Source organism: Dromiciops gliroides, chromosome 1 (genome assembly GCF_019393635.1).
Source record: "Dromiciops gliroides isolate mDroGli1 chromosome 1, mDroGli1.pri, whole genome shotgun sequence".
NCBI lineage: Eukaryota > Metazoa > Chordata > Mammalia > Microbiotheria > Microbiotheriidae > Dromiciops > Dromiciops gliroides.
This window is the reverse complement of record NC_057861.1, coordinates 29398696-29415509: the sequence shown is the minus strand read 5'-3', so window position 1 is coordinate 29415509 and position 16814 is coordinate 29398696. Positions and strand designations below refer to the sequence as shown.

Here is a 16814-nt window from a genome sequence, read left to right as displayed (position 1 = left end):
ACCTTTTCTCCACTTGTAGACTTCAAATCAAGCCCCAGAGGATTTTATGGTACAAATGAATCCTGTTAGGATGCAGCAATATTAATGCCACAAAACATGGATGCCATCAAATCACAATCCCCAAAATAATGATCAGTCTGTAATCTGGGGATTTGCCACACCTCCCAATCCCAACGCCATAATGGCGCTGAACCGCAATTTTAGGGGTCAGACTCAGAACTTTAACCAGGTTAAGCAAGTCTCAGAGTTTCCATTTTCCATTTTCTTTTCCAAAAGAAGTTTATTTGAATGTGAAGAGACAAATCCAAATGGAGACACGGTGGTTTCCAGAGCAATTTATTCATTAAAATCTACTCAATATGCCATCAACAGTTTTCCTGTGTGTATTGTGCTGATAAATTGACACTGAGAGGATTTAACAAGTTCTTCATTTAATAAGTCTGAATTAGTTTTCACCACATGGGATAGTACACTGTCATCTGTTCAAACAGATTTCTTTAACAGATCTTAGTTTAAAAAAGTCATAGATACTGTGAGTTTTGTATAAACTGGTGAACATTAAGTTAATTCCTTTGTTTTTTGACTTACAAGCCTCAACTTCACCGCAGAATAAAGCATGTAGGCCAAAGAAAGCATAACCGATCACTCGTATAGAACAGTATTGTTTCTATAATTTGAAGCTTTCTGAATGGACGGGTTCAGGCCTGATGCAACTGTAAAAAGATTACTTAATGAATAGGCAATATGGAAATTGTACAAAATTTTATTAACTTTAATCATTAATAGCATAAACAGCACTGCATTACTATTGGCTATTCAAAATCAAAACTTCTTTTTAAATCCCCAAGAGGAAGGCATTTACATACAACCATGCCAACGTGTATTTATGGGTTGTGTCAATACATATTTCAACAGAAACTTTGGCTTTAGGAAAGTCACAAACATTTAAAATAATGGCTTTAATTGTCAAAAGTATACGGTAGGGGAAGTGTGCTTTAATTAAATATACATCATACCAGTGATGCTGGCAAGGTTGAAGGTTATTCCTAATGTTGATAGCGATAAAACTAGTTTGTACATGACAAGACAATGAAAGAAAAAGCAATCCCTTTGAAACAAATCTTTAAAGTGTAAAAAAAAAAAAAAAAAAGAAAAAAACAGAAAAAAAACCCATTCACAGTGGTTTGTATAAACAATATGCATTTTCTGACAGTAACATATGTCTAGTCTCAGAGAACACTAGTGGCCTCCTTAGATCCTAAAGGAAAACAAGCATTTACACTACACATATTTTGTACTGAATCAAAAAATAAAAGTCAATCGTACAGTTACCCCGAAAGACAGGATCAACTGCTATGGAGTGTGCAGCAGGGACACCAACGGAAGTTGCTTTTTATAGGAATAGAGAATTGTTTTTCAAAAATGAAACTTTCCTGGGGAGTGGAGAAAGTCTTTCATTTGCTGCTATAACCAGCAAATGCCATTCATTAAATCAAAAATGGGAGAAAGAAACCACAAACACGTATCTATTTGAGCAAGCTGGCCAGTGCACGTTCCAGTTTAAAAAGGAAGGAAGGAAAGAAAAAAGGAGGGAAGGTTCTACCCTATCACACAAGTCCCAACTAGGCAGTGTCAAATTGACCTCTATTTCTTTGCTTGCTTTGTGATCATACCCCGTGGTGGTGTGACAGGTCTGCTGGCGTTGGGCTTCTTCTTCTCGGCAGGCTTCAGAATCTGAAATGGTCACACAGGCAGGAGGACGTTTTAGGAGGTGGCTGCAATAGTGCGCAGGATGACACTTAACCTAGCTGGGGGTGGGGTGGGAGGGGGCCGCAAGGCTTAGAGGACAGGCCCATGTGGAGCATGCTTCAGTGATACAGGTTCAAGCCAGAAAGTGATACATGTAATTGTACACTGGGGGTCCCTGGCTTGTGTGCCAGGGATTCACATAGGAATTAAACAATTTTCAAAAGCGATCCCAATATTCCAAAAAACGTTGAGAACTGCTCATCTACAACACATCATTTCATCTCTAGTTAAAACTGATGGTTGTTCTAAGTCTGTTCTATTTATAGTTTACAAAACTTAACTCTAGGTATCTCCACTACCATTATGCCTACCAAAAATTTTTTGCACAAACACAAAGCAGAAAATAGTAACACTGATTTAGATGATAACTTTTTAAACTGTAAGGTCACAAAAAATCAGGCAACAGTAAAAGGTTATGTATACTTATTTTATATACCTATTTAACTGGGGTTGTGTAAAAATTTCTTTGACAAAAAGGGGATACGAGTGGAAAAAGTTTAAGCCCTGATTTAGACAATAGTAAATTTGACTTAAAAAAAAAAATTTGTAAATTTGACTCAAAATAGAAATGAGCAAGATTTTTAACATACTCTACCTGAAAAGAACACATTAGGGTTTCGTCCACACTCATCATGGCACCTGCATTGTCAAATTCACCACAATAATTTGGGGCAGAAAAGAGTGTTACCAATTGCCTCTTTGCAAAAAATTCATATCCATCTTCAACCACCTTGGAGAAAAAAATTTTGGTTATTAAGCATAATTTCTAAATGTGGTAAAAACCAGTCCTCTATTTCCTTTTGTGGGTTGTCTAAGGACACCTTTCATAAACAGAGAGCTCATGTAGAATTCAAAATCGAATACCTGGTGGGCTCTGCATATAAGGTCCAAATCATGCTTATGGAGGAATTTGGCAACTACTTCGGCCCCAAAGGTGAAGGACACGCCTCTGTCGTTTTCACCCCAGCCTAAGACGTCTTTATCGGGGTCAGACCACAGGAGATCACAAAGGAGACCTTGGTCAGGTACATCAGTCGGTCGCATAATTCGTCGAATCTGCTCCATGGACTGAAGATCTGGTGATAAACCTGTCGGATCAGAAGAAAACATTTGGGGAAAATGTTAAGGTAGAGGAGCTTCATTTAAATAATCAAGTGTCCGTGAGGGAGAGCCTAGAATGGGTGAAAGCTTTCCAGCGAGGGCCTTAAAACTGTAGATTTATCTTGAAACAAAACAAACAAAAACCCACAATGGAATTCAAGTAGAAACCAGGATATTAACATCCGGAACGTATCTAGTGCCTTCAAACTTTGGAGGAACTTACCCTAAAAGAGTATCTCATTCTCTCAAATTAAAAACAAAATCTGCTTTTGCCAAGTATTTTCCCAGTTGAGACTTTTTAAAAAGGCCATGTGAATTCTAGATTTTACCACCAATGATATTTAAATGACTACAGATATAGATACTTCTATGTGACTAGAAACATGTCACCCCCCCCCAAATCGAGAACATATATGCCCTTGAAACTCAAACATAATTTCTGAAGGTAAAAACATGTCTGTTTCAAAAGATATAACCACTAGTTTCCATTCTAAATCTAAAGGTCCTCTTAGGCCCACAACCCCCTGGATGTTTAATACTTAACCTGACTTATATAGGTCTTTAAAAGAAAGTGAAATATTTATGTCAATCATGTTCAGTCTCCTCAGCCTGCCAGTCAACAATTAACAAATTTATTAAATGTTTATTCTGTGCCAGACACTAAGAGATAGGGACACAAAGAGAAGCAAAAACAGTACCTGTCCTCAGAAAGCTTATGTTCTAGAAGGGGAGACAGTATGTAAATCAACAGCTATGGGCAAAATACAGCTGGAATTGATGGCAATTAAACAAGGGGAAGGCTCTAATTTGTGGAAGACCAGGAGGCCTCCTGCAGAATGTGACATGTGAAGACACAGATGAGGAGAGAGACTACCCTAGGCAAGAGAGAGCCAATAAAAAGCCATGGAAACAAAAACCCAGCCCTTAACGGATGGATGGTGAAAGGCGAGGAACAAGCAGTTCTCAGAAAAACTGCAGACTTAAACCACCACATAAAAGGAGCCTCCAGGTCACTAGTAAGAAAAAACACAAATGAAAACAATCTGAGGTCTTGCCTCACACCCTGAAACATGGCAAAGAGGAGAACGGTCAGTGCCGGAGGGGCTGTGGGAAGACAGGCACCTGAACACCCTGTTGGTGGATCTCAGCAAAGAGCGACTAAACCATCCATACCCACTGGGCTTATACTAGCCCAAGGAAGCCACTGATAATCAATGCTATTCTTTTTTTTTTTAAATAAAGTATTTTATTTATTTTTTCCTGTTACATATAAAGATAGTTCTCAACTTTTGTTTATACAAGCTTTCCAATTTCAGATTTTTCTCCCCTCCTCCCTTCCCTCCCCTAGACAGCAGGTAATCTGATATAGGTTTTATATATATATATATATATATATATATATATATATATATATAAATAAACATTAAACATATTTCTGCATTAGTCATGTTATAAGAGAAAAATCAGAGCAATGAAGAAAAACCTCAAAATAGAAAAACAGCAGCACCAAAAACAAAAGAAATAGTATGGTTCATTCAGCATCTATACTCCACAGTCTCCCCCCCACCCCGATTTGGAGATCCTCTTCTATCATGAGTCCCCTGGAACTCTTCTGTACCATTGCATTGGTGAGAAGAATATAGTCCATCACAGTAGGCCAACACTCAATGTTGATGATACTGTGTACAATGTTCTTCTGGCTCTGCTCATCTCACTCATCATCAGCCCACGCAAGACCCTCCAGGTTTCTCTGAACTCCTCCTGCTCATCGTTTCTTACAGCACAATAGTATTCCATTGTATTCATATACTACAACTTGTCCAGCCATTCCCCAATTGATGGGCATCCCCTCAACTTCCAATTCCTTGCCACCACATAAAGAGCAGCTATCAATATTTTTGTACACGTGGGTCCTCCCCTTTCCATGATCTCTTTGGAAAAAAGACCCAAAAGTGGTATTGCTGGGTCAAAGGGTATGCACAGCTTCACAGCCCTTTGGGCATAATTCCAAATTGCTCTCCAGAATGGGTGGATCAGTTCACAGCTCCACCAACAATGCATTAGTGTTCCAATTTTTCCACAGCTTCTCCAACATTTATTATTTTCCTTTTTTGTCATTTTAGCCAATCTGATAGGTGTCAGGTGGTACCTCAGAGTTGTTTTAATTTGGATCTCTCTAATCATTAGTGATTTGGAGCATTTTTTTGGTATGAGAATAAATAGCTTTGATTTCTTCATCAGAAAACTGCCTGTTCATATCCTTTGACTATTTCTCAATTGGGGAATGACTTGGATTCTTATAAATTTGATTTAGTTCCCAATATATTTTAGAAATGAAGCCTTTATCAGAAGTACTGGCCACAAAAATTGTTTCCCAGCTTTCTGCCTCCCTTCTAATTTTGGATGCATTGCTTCTGTTTGTACAAAACTTTTTTAATTTAATGTAATCAAAATCATCCATTTTAATGCTATGCTTTTCTGCTTTGCATTTGGCAGGCAGAAAGAGGAGGAGATATCTGGAGGGAAGCTTTGTAAATGATAACCAGAACAGACATATAATGAAGTCAGTTTTAACTAGAGACAAAATGATGTGTTACAGAGGAGCAGTTTTCCAACCTTGGGCTTTACGAACCAAACAGAAAATTATGCATTTTATCCTGGAGGTGTGATAGAGAGCAACTAGAGCTTACTGAATCAGGAGGTGACACGGTCAAAGCTGGACTTTGAGGAGACTGATTAGAGATGAATGGAGGGTGGACAGAAGAAAAGCCTTAAGCCTTAAGACTAAGCACAACTACTATAACAGTCTAGGTGAGGTGATAAGTACCCAAACAGAGATGGCAGTTGATTATAGTGAGAAAAGGCAATAATATGCAACAGTGTGAAGGTAGAAATGATAACAATAATAACAACTAACATTTATATAGCACTTACTATATGCCTGGCACTGTGCTAAGCACTTTACAAACATTGTCTCATTCGATCCTCATGACATGCCTGGGAATGTAAGGCGCTATGATTATCTCCATTTTACAAATGAAGAAAGTGAGGCAAACAGGGGTTAAGTAACTTGCCCAGGGTCACACAGCTTGTAAGTGTCTGAGGCTGGATTCGAACTCAGGGCTTCCAGACGCCGAGCCTGCTGCTCTATCCACTGTGCCACCCAGCTGACAAGATTTGGCAATGGAACTGGCACCAAGATTGTGGACCTGGGAGGCTGGGAATGATATTGCTTTTAATAGTAATTGGGAAGTTGAAAAAAGGGGAGGGTGGGTGAGAGAAGAGAGGAAGCTGCATTTGATCTATCTACTAGACAGCCAGCTTCAGATGTCCATTGGGCAGGTGGTGATGTGGCCCACCAAGTGAGAATACACAAGAGGAGTTCTTGACCTTTGGCAGTCTGGTGCAACCCATGGACTTATTCTCAATGTCATTTATTGAATAAAATAAAAGATTATAAAAGAAATCAATTCTATCAGAATGCAGTTACAAAACAAACAAAAACTCAAGCTCATGGACCCCAGGGTGCTGGCACTGACAGAGCCCTGGAGGACAGACCCAACAAACAAGACTGAGGAAGAGCAGTCAGAGGAGGAGGAGGAAACCCAGAGGAGCGTCTTCCCAGAGAAGAGGGGATCAGCAGTCCATCAAATGTGAAGAGAAGTCAAAAAGAACAGACAGGGACAGGACCTGGATCTCTGACTGATTTCACTCAAACACTAGCTCCCAGGGTGAGGAAATTCCCTCTCACAATAAATATCAGCACTTTATCTGCAACTATCCTCTTGGAGACTTATCTAAAACCCTGACACGTTAAGTAACTTGTGCCAGGGTCAGAGAGGGAGACAGGGGGCGGAACTGGAGCCAATGTCCACTTGCCTTTTAGCCCAGCTCTATCCATTACAATATGCTGCCTCTTCCCCAAAAAGGAAAGGACTTAGATCTGGCCATTAAAAGAGCACTAGTAACTTCGGAGAAAATAGTTTCCATCTACCGATAAGGTTGGAAATCAGATTGCAGAAGGTGTGCAAGAGTGAGGAGAGGAAATGGGGGTCCTGAGGGGAGGGGGAAAGAGTAGCTGGAAGAGATGGCAGGATTGAGGATTTAAGGATGAGGGAGCCGCATACATGTCTGTAGGTAGCAGGAAAGAATCCAGAGAAATTAAATATTAGACAGTGCTGGAGGAGGGGATGGTATCAAAGGTGCATGAACAGGTTGGCTCTGACAAGGAGAAAGGCTGCCTCTTCAAAGACAGGAGTGAAGGAAGTGCTACCAGGATGTGTTGTCAGAAGGGGAGAAGGGAGAAGAGGGAGGTTCTCAACGAACTGGGGGGGTGCGATGACAAATTTGTAGTGGGCACATTCAATGTGGTTTTGTGATTCTCTCCAGGCTCAGTTCAATAGTAAATGAATAGGAGTAAGATGGTAGAGGACCCATAGTTCTGCTAACTTTTCCCTGATATAGTAAGAGAATAAAGACAAAAAACAGGTTAGAGATCATAAGGCAAAGGGAGCAATTCAGTGACATCTTTTAATGAGGTTAAAAAAAGAAAAACAAAAAAACCCCTTAGAACCAAAAGCCTAGAATTGCACATAAACAAAAATGCCCGCCCACAAAATGGGCTGTTTATCTTGAATTTCTCCTTAGACAATTCCAACTTGATAAACACAGATGGGTCAGGGAAGACAGGTGATTTAAAGTCAACAGTGAGGATTGGATTATTTTGGAAGTCGGGTCAATATTATGATATCTACAAGCAAATATAAAAATCAACCCCCCCCTCCCCCCACAACAGGTACCTAGAAATCAAACTCTATCACATACCTCCATGACAGCAGAATATTTTCTCATCCACAATGGCTGCAATTGGTAAGCAATTAAAGCAGTCTGTAAAGGTTTTCCATAGTTTAATGTTGTATCTTCTTTTACCTATAAAGATTTTAGAATCAACTGTCAATCTGCAGATTCACTTGCTCAACATAATCTTCAACAAATTAAGATTTTAAACATCACCACCACCATCACTAAAACCCTCAAGTAGTAAACACTAGAGGGTTTGGAAGGGATTTAGACCCTGGACCATTTCTATGGAGGGACCTGATCAACACCAAGGCATTTTGATTTTCACGGTGAAATCAGTTTGGACATGAGAATATAATCAAGTCATTTTTGTCAAAGCCAATGAATATGTACTAACATAAATTCAACTTGAAACCCCTATTCCATACACCTCCACAGCACCCTCCCCTTGTGAACCCAACTGTCTGTCCATACCACAGCCACTCAGCACTCCAGTGAAGAAGAGCAAGGAGGCCAGTGGCAGAGGATGGGACAGAACCACATTTCAGCCTCCACACTTAAGCTTTGTTTATTTAATGCCTCCTCCTGACATGGGCCTAATGCTGAATTCTCTAAAGCTCCACACACCAGTGTTATGCCTCGCAAGAAGCTGGAAAGATTCAATGATGAACTATCCATAAACCAAATACCAACCTAGCAAAGTTCAGAGGGGCTTTTCACCAAAACATGGCCAATAGGTTATGATTTTTCTTTTGGGGACCATTGTACTTATAAAGATTTGCTTAGTGAAGGAAAGGTCTCCAGCAATTATTCTCCCCCCACCCCGAGCATTAGTGTGTCTGTACAAAGTATATGAATTAAGTACATTTTTGTTGGAATTCAGAGGGAAAAAGAAACTAACTTCTCTTTAAAACAGTTTTCTAGGAAAAATGTGTCTCAAAAGCTAAACCAACTTGCAAATATTTGTAAACTGTAAGACAGTTTTGCAGGCCAATGATCACTTCCAATTCCTCCAAATAATAAATCCCCTGGCAAATCTGGCCTAGGCCTTCATTGTTCTTTTCCTGGCAAACCCAATGGTCTTTTCTAAGTATGCAGTCTGCAATTGACATTGTGGACCATTCCCTTCTTTTCCAATGAAGTCATCTCTTAGACTCTGACCTTGTAAGCTATACGGTGATTTCTCTCTCACCTCTGACTGCTTCATCTAAGTTGTGACCTAACACCAAATATCTATGACTTTATTCTAAGCAATGGAACTAACTACTAAAAATTACTTCTATTCTGGTACAAAATAGCCTCTACCGATTACTGCAGAGTATCTAAAACAGCTGCTGGAGTCAGAAAGGGGTGTTAAGGGCTAAATTTCTAGCTAAACTGTCTAAAATATCTAATGAGTGGTCGCCAATAAATTATAAGCTTTGGCAAGAGTTAGACTTTTAAGCATTTATTAAGGAGAATGAGAATTTGGTAAAGAGAGAGAGAAAGGCCTAGATTCCTATCTATCAAAGGGAGAGTGCATTTCTAGCTTCCTTCTCTGCCGGGGTCCTCAGGAAAGAGCGCGAGACCGAGCGCCAGTCTCTTCCTTCTTCCTCCCACTAGCCAATGTCACTTCCTGACACCAAAGAAAAGACTCCTGGTCTTGCTCTCAAAGACCTTCGCTTCATGGGCAGAACTCTTCTACAGTAAGTCTCCAGCAGGTGGTGTCATTCCAATCGTTACAGGGGAAAATTAAAACTCTATGTGATAGGGGCAGCTAGGTGGCACAGTGGATAAAGCACAGGCCCTGGATTCAGGAGGACCTGAGTTCAAATCTGGCCTCAGACACTTGACACTTACTAGCTGTGTGACCCTGGGCAAGTCACTTAACCCCCATTGCCCCCCCCCCTCCAAAGCTCTATGTGATGACAGGCTCATACTCCATTAAACTAATTTGATGACTACTTCATAAAAGAGTACATTTTCATATAAGATCATAAAGCTTAAATTATGCTATCTGGAGCAGTACGTTTGTATTCATCTTCCTAGAAACAAAGTCATTATAGAAAAATCTCATAGTAGGGATGTTTCCAAACCCACAACTATATCACTGTAAATCAGAGGTACGTGATAAAGTGAATTCAAGAAAGAAGTTCTTGTGGAGTCTTTATAATATCAAAATGTTTTTATTCATTTTCTGAAGTCAATTGTATCACTGGTTTAAAAAAAAGTTCCATAAATATATGCTCTGTATAAAAAACATGATCCTACTCATATGAGTAATGATTACATTGTTCTATCTATACTCTTACCCCTCTCTTCCCCCCATGCCTCTTTCATTCATTCATTCATTCATTCATTCATTCATTCACCAATGACAGATAAATGACTTGTCCAGGGTCACACAGCTAGTAAATGTCAAGTATTTGAAGCCAGATTTGGTTTTTTTTTGTTTGTTTGTTTGTTTTTTTGGTGGAGCAATGAGGGTTAAGTGACTTGCCCAGGGTCACATAGCTAGTAAGTGTCAAGTGTCTGAGGCCGGATTTGAACTCAGGTCCTCCTGATTCCAGGGCCAGTGCTTTATCCACTGCGCTACCTAGCTGTCCCTTTGAAGCCAGATTTGAATCCAGGGCCAGTAATTTATCTATTGTGCCACCTAGTTGCCCCCCACCCAATGTCTCTAAAAAGCACTCAACAAGCATTTATTAAGCATGTACTGTAGGAAAGGGGCTAAGAACTGGGATAATAGAAAGAAAAATGAAATTATCTCTGATTTCAAGGAGCTCTTGTCTACCAAGGAAAAATATGTATACAAGTAAATATGAAATAATAATTTGAGGGTGAGTGAGAAAAGGACTACAACATGAGGAATCAGAAAAAGGCCTCACTATTGGAAACTAGCTGAGCCGAGTCTAGAAAAATTAGGGATTATGAGAGGGGGAGGCAGAGCATTACAGGCGCAGGTTGTACAAAGGCATGGAGATGAGAAACAGGAAGGAGGCCCATTTGAATTTAATATCGAGGAGGTGAGAGGGAATGATGTGAAATGAGAATGGAAAAAGCAGCTCACAAAGGCAGGGCCAACATTAGATGTGAGGCTATCTAGGGCTTTCTGTGACCTTCTGCTTAGACTTTAACCTCATCGACACCCTAACTCCATTAAATTTAAGAAAAAAGTAAATGAATGCAATTACAGGGAGATGCTATAAAAAAAAAGACAACAACTTTCTCTCGATGTATATGTCATAAAAATGCTGTATGCAAAATGACAGAAGGGAAACAATCCATTTACACAAATGGAAAACTCTGAAGATCATAATTTCAAAGATGAACACACTGGTTCTGGTTGTCAATGGCTAATCAAAGCACAACACCAGTAATCATGAGTCTTAAAGTAACTTTAAGAAAACTGAACACTTGGACTTTAAGCACATAGTATCTGCCTTTGTTATAGATGGCATGGATCCCCAGAGCCTGAATGTTTAATATCTCCTAAATGACTGGTGAATGGAAGAACTATAATCAGAGTATGGAAACAACCGGAAGTCCTTGCTCTTCCACAACAAACTGTGTAAACAGTTACACTGAAGCATCGCTGTTATCAACAAAGGCAATCAGCTTTGGAAAAGGGATGTTTCTGATACAGAAATGTAACTGGCCTTAAAGCTTGCTGTTATTTTGGGGTTACTCTGTAATTCTTCCTAATGCCCTAGCCAGTCCAGGTAAAACCCAAACCAGATCTCACGTGCAGAAAGAACCAAAAGGAAAAGAGCAAGAATGAGTCTCCTTCTGCTACCCTCATTCATTACAGATGAAGTGGAGGTTCATCTCTAGGGTAAAGGGAACCAACAATTGCTAAGTACCTACAATGTGCCAGGCACTGTGCTAAACACTTTGGAGACATGATTTCAAAAGAGGATTTTGATCAATGTGTGCATTTTAACAAAAATCCATTACAACAAACCATTCTGGATACTGCACGGAATTCCTAGCAATACGAATTATTTGCCTCTCTCAGCATGTTTCTGAAGTGAGCAAATTCATCTTTTCATTGGCACATATATACTAGGAGAAACGATACACATTAATAAATGGTTTCAAGAATTCATGAAGAGGGCAGCTAGATGGCACAGTGGATAAAACACTGGCCCTGTATTCAGGAGGACCTGAGTGCAAATCTGGCCTCAGACCCTTGACACTAGCTGTGTGACCCTGGACAAGTCACTTAACCCTCATTGCACCCCGCCCCCCCCCCTCAAAGGAAGGAAGAAGAACTCATGAAGAAAGGTCTCAGAACTATGTTGTAGGGCATGCAACAATAACCAGGGTATCCCCCAAATTCCAGTCTTCTGGACGGTGTTACTCACTGGTGGTGACGGGCACTGCCTCTTGGGATAAAGCATTTTTAAAAGATGTTAACGATTTCTCACACAGACAAGTTACTTACACTCATCATAAAAGCCATAAATCCTATTGATGCTGGCACACTCATGGTTCCCTCTGAGAAGAAAGAAGTTCTCTGGGTATTTGATCTTGTAGGCCAGCAGAAGGCAGATCGTCTCTAAGGACTGCTTCCCTCTGTCCACGTAGTCCCCGAGAAACAGGTAGTTGCTTTCTGGTGGGAAACCACCGTATTCAAAAAGCCGAAGCAAATCGTAATATTGTCCGTGAATGTCACCTAAGAACAAGAGCTGTGTCTCACACCACTTTCATGCTCTCAAGTCACCTTGCTGTTGCTAGTTAGACCTTTGTAAACACACCCCTTGCAGACTCTTCCATATAACATGGTACATTCAATAGCCTCTACTTTTACATATGACCTAAAACTCGGTAATTCTTTAGCAAACTAGCATTCATGGACCCTGTTATATACTGTGTAGCTTAGTACTTTTTTCATTCAATTCAATGCAGCTCAGTAGACTTACTATTGAAATCTTTCCACCAAGGGAGGAAAATCACACCTGACCAAGGGACTAAATGTCTCATTAAGAAGATACTCCTAGAATTTAGAACACAAAGTTTTAAAAATGGATGTTAAAACTATTTTTACATGTAATTGGGGAAAAAATAAAATTCAATAAAGACCTAAAAAAACAAAAACAAAAACAAAAGATACTTCTAAATGTCCTTGTCAAATAACAGCTTTTCTTCCAGGTCTGCTGAGCAGTAATAGCCAACAGATTTTAAAGTGCTATTTAGAGAGGTCTTTACTTCTAGTCCTCAGGCTTAAATACACAATTTGCATGAAGGAATTACTATAGAATAACAACTCAGATTTATAACTCGGCTTCCTCCTCATTTATAGCAACATGAGAGTTAGAAGTAGGAAATGATCTCTTTAAGGCCTCTTTTCCAGCTCCAAATTCTTTGACCCTGTGACACGGGCAATATATGTAATATTTTAGTTGTTTTATACATAAGAAAACTGAGGTGAAGAGATTAAAAAAGAAACCCCAAACCCAAAACTATTCCATTTCTTCACACTTTTTCCATCTCTTCTCTCCTCCCCCCAAGACTCTTCTCCTTAATCATCAAAATCACTAAGGAAAATATCTCAAGTACTTCTCTTCCCTTTGCATACCTCAGGGGGTGGGAGATGAGGGGAAGAGAAAGCCTATACTGAGATTTCATTCATCTAGGGAAGTTCCCCTATAAGAGAAAATCTCCTCTAATCAATACAGGGTTGGCTAGAACATGTGGAGAAGTTAAATGCCCATGTTTGTCCCATGATTTTACCACCACAAGGGGCTTCTCAAGCATCTAAACAAAAGAGGATCATAATGTAGAGACAGAAGGGACACATAAACTAAGCCTTACAGGAGTAAGGGTTCAAACACTTATGCCTAATGACTGAGTGGGAGGCAGCACAATACAGTGTCAGTGAATTGACCCAGGACTCCGGTAAGACCTAGAGCCAAGTCCTGGCTGTGTGATCCTGGGCAGGCACACCTCTATGCCCCAGATGGCTCCCTAAGACTGTCCACTTGAACTGGACACCAAGGTTGCTGAATGGCAATTTTCTATGCCAGTGAAACTAGAACCTGTCCTCTTCCAGCCTTAAAGAAAGGGGGGGGGGGGGAGAGGAGAGAGAAGAATGAAACACTGAGTAAGTGCCTTATTATTAACACATCTATGATTCAATTCAATGACAAAACAACAACCAAAACCCTAGCTATTATACCAGAACTACTTACCACATATTTTAAGTGGTGCTTCAAGTTCTAATAGGATAGGCTGACTGAGAAAAATTTCCCGTGATTTCAAGCACAGTCCTCTGATTTCATTCTCTTGTAGTTGGACATTTTTACCAGGCTTCGACCCTCTCACTGAGGAAGGACAAAATACAATCAGGTGAAATGCCTTTTCAAAACATCTATTTATTATTTAATTTTAGCACTCTTTTAAAGAAATTGAGCTCCAAATTCTTTCCCTCCCTCTCACCCCTCCTCCACCCACTGAGAAGGCAAGCAATATTTTAATATACATGTGAAATCAAGCAAAACATATGAAATGTTTACATAAGTTTCCTCAGGTATTTTTAGTGTTTTAGAGAGAAAACTTTAAAACATTGTAGTTGTCTTATTTTTATTAGAAACATTCTAGTACAATATTTAAAAGAATCTGTAATTTAAATACTAATTTCTAATTTAATATCATATTTACATGGAAAGATAAGACATCACATAAATTCATACAGAATTTAAAGGACCCTTTAAACTAATTTATTGAAATTTAGGATTACAGTGTTCAGAGCCCATAAAGTATAACAAAACCACAGGGTGTGTTTGTTTTTAGAACTGCAAGGGCCCTCAGTGACTCCCTAGCCCAACACCCTAATTGAAAGGAATCCCTGTGGTGCAGTGCCAACAGCCTCCCGTGCCATGTTTTTTTTTTTTTAATCAGGAAAGATTATTTATTCTATTATATAATTAAATAGCTGGCTTTTATCTATCACTTTTAAACTATTTGACATATATTATTTCATTTGAAATTCACGACAGCCCGAGTTATAGTATTTCCATTTGACAGATAGAGGAACTCAGGCTCAGAGAGGTGACATGACTTGCCCATGTTCACACAGCTATTAAGTGTCAGGAGCAGGATAGGAACCCAGGTTTCTTTTGACTCCAAATCCAGAGGTCTTTCCACTGCACTATTCTAAGATCAACTCCAAAGTCAGTGGTGAACAAAGAATAGAAGCTGAGGCTCAACTTCAGTCCAATGATGTACAGAATGATCTCTCAGCTTCTTCCCAATTATGATCAAACTGATTAAACCAGAAGTCACACTGAGCAGACTGGGGAAGAAAAGGGGGCATGCAGGGGCTGCTTCTGACACTGCAGCCATGAGCCCCAACCCCAACTCCCAAAGCCTGGGAGCCTATTCCTTTTTGGGACAATTCTCACTGTTTGCAAGCTTTTCTTCCTATCAAATCTAAACTTTCCTTTTTGTAGTTCCAAAGCTGGTTGTCATCCTCTGGAACTAAACAGAAATGGTCTTAGCACCAGCACCCTGCCAGCCTTTTCCTTTTTTGATGCATGTAAAGGCAATAAGAACTATACTTTCCACAGTTTTCAAATAGAATCTAAATACAATTCTTATCAAGTAGGGATCTCTTCATTCTTTGTACTTGTACCTCCAGCACCTAGCAGGTACTATAGTATAGAGGCAGCAAGGTGGAGCAGTGAACAGAGTGCTGGGCCTTGAATCAGGAAGACCGGAGTTCAAATCTAACTTCAGACACGTACTAGCTGTGTGACTCTGGGCATGTCATATTTCCTCTGCCTGCCTCAGTTTTCTCATATGTAAAATGGGGATAATAAGAGCATTTACCTCCCCTGGTTGCTGTGAAGATCAAATGAGATAATAATTGTAAGGCATTTAGAACAGTGTCTGGCACACAGTAGGTGCTATATAAATGTTAGGTAGTATTATGAGTTATTATTTATAATGTTTAGTGATTTCTTTTCCTTTCTAAAGAGATATCATTTTAGCAGTGTGGTCCATATTCTGACCAATGAATTATGGATTTAGTAGTCAATTTTACTTCAGTTTAACATAGGGTTTTACTCAATAATAATTCTTACCTACTACTTTTTGTCCTCTATCTCTTCTTTCTGGAACGCTCAATTTACTGAACAAATCCCTATTCATCCTTCATGATTTTATAGACCTCAATCTTTTCTTCTATCACTGGTATAAAAAAGTCCTAGTTTTAATAAAAAATGTCCTCATATGGCAGCCTTTCCATCCTTCTGATCAATGAGGTGACCTAATCTGTACCTATTCCAGCTCCATTAAAAATGGGTAACCACAGGAAACAGCTATATGAAGATGCACTCTATCACTAGCCATTCCTCAGGGGATCTATGAAGGTTCAGGCAAAGAGTTAAAATAAAATCTCAAGGCTAGTCATTTTCACAATGAAAGGCCAAAGGAATGAATATTATTAAAGAAGTAGGACATGAAATGGCCTACTTGACCACATACTATAGAATTGTTTAAATTAAAAATTATTATTAAGCATTTAAAACCAAAAAAACCTTGTAACAAACATGTATAGTCAAGTCAAGCAAAACAAACTGTCATATTGGCCATGTTCAAATATATTTACATTCATTCACTCATCTGCAGCCCCAATCCTTAACAACATTTCTTGGGTAAATATCTGAAATTTTAGAGATCTCCCTTCCCTTTGCTATCTCTGCTGAATCACTTTGTACTCTTTCCATTCATTCTCCTCCCCTTTTTGTCCATTTCCAGCAAACCAACCAATAATTAAATTTGAAAATGCTACCTCATGGGGGGCAGCTAAGTGGCACAGTGGATAAAGCACTGGCCCTGGATTCAGGAGGACCTGAGTTCAAATCCAGCCTCAGACACTTGACACTTACTAACTGTGTGACCCTGAGCAAATCACTTAACCCTCACTGCCCCACCAAAAAAAAAGAAAGAAAATTCTATCTTACTATAAGACCACCTAATTATCCTTTTTTTATAGAGTGATTCTAACAAGGAATTCACTTTAGTTACTTGAGATAGTATAGATGTTAGATGGTTAAGAAGCAACACAAACCACAGTGCTTTGCATACACTGTAGGCATTTAATACTTGTTGAACTGAAT

At 39.4% G+C, this 16814-nt stretch overlaps 1 protein-coding gene across 1 annotated transcript in view; it reads right to left on the bottom strand.

Moving 5' to 3' along the window:
* Positions 1–320: 320 nt before the first annotated feature.
* Positions 321–16814, bottom strand: part of PPP1CC (protein phosphatase 1 catalytic subunit gamma) — a 29864-nt gene continuing 13370 nt past the window's right edge. The window contains exons 3-9 of the mRNA XM_043972632.1: positions 13884–14015; positions 12137–12367; positions 7735–7839; positions 2674–2897; positions 2405–2539; positions 1674–1734; positions 321–713 (exon numbers count right to left, since the gene is read on the bottom strand). Of these exons, the coding sequence (XP_043828567.1) occupies positions 643–713; positions 1674–1734; positions 2405–2539; positions 2674–2897; positions 7735–7839; positions 12137–12367; positions 13884–14015 (959 nt within the window). The 3' untranslated portion in view covers positions 321–642. The remainder of the gene's footprint in view (positions 714–1673; positions 1735–2404; positions 2540–2673; positions 2898–7734; positions 7840–12136; positions 12368–13883; positions 14016–16814) is intronic.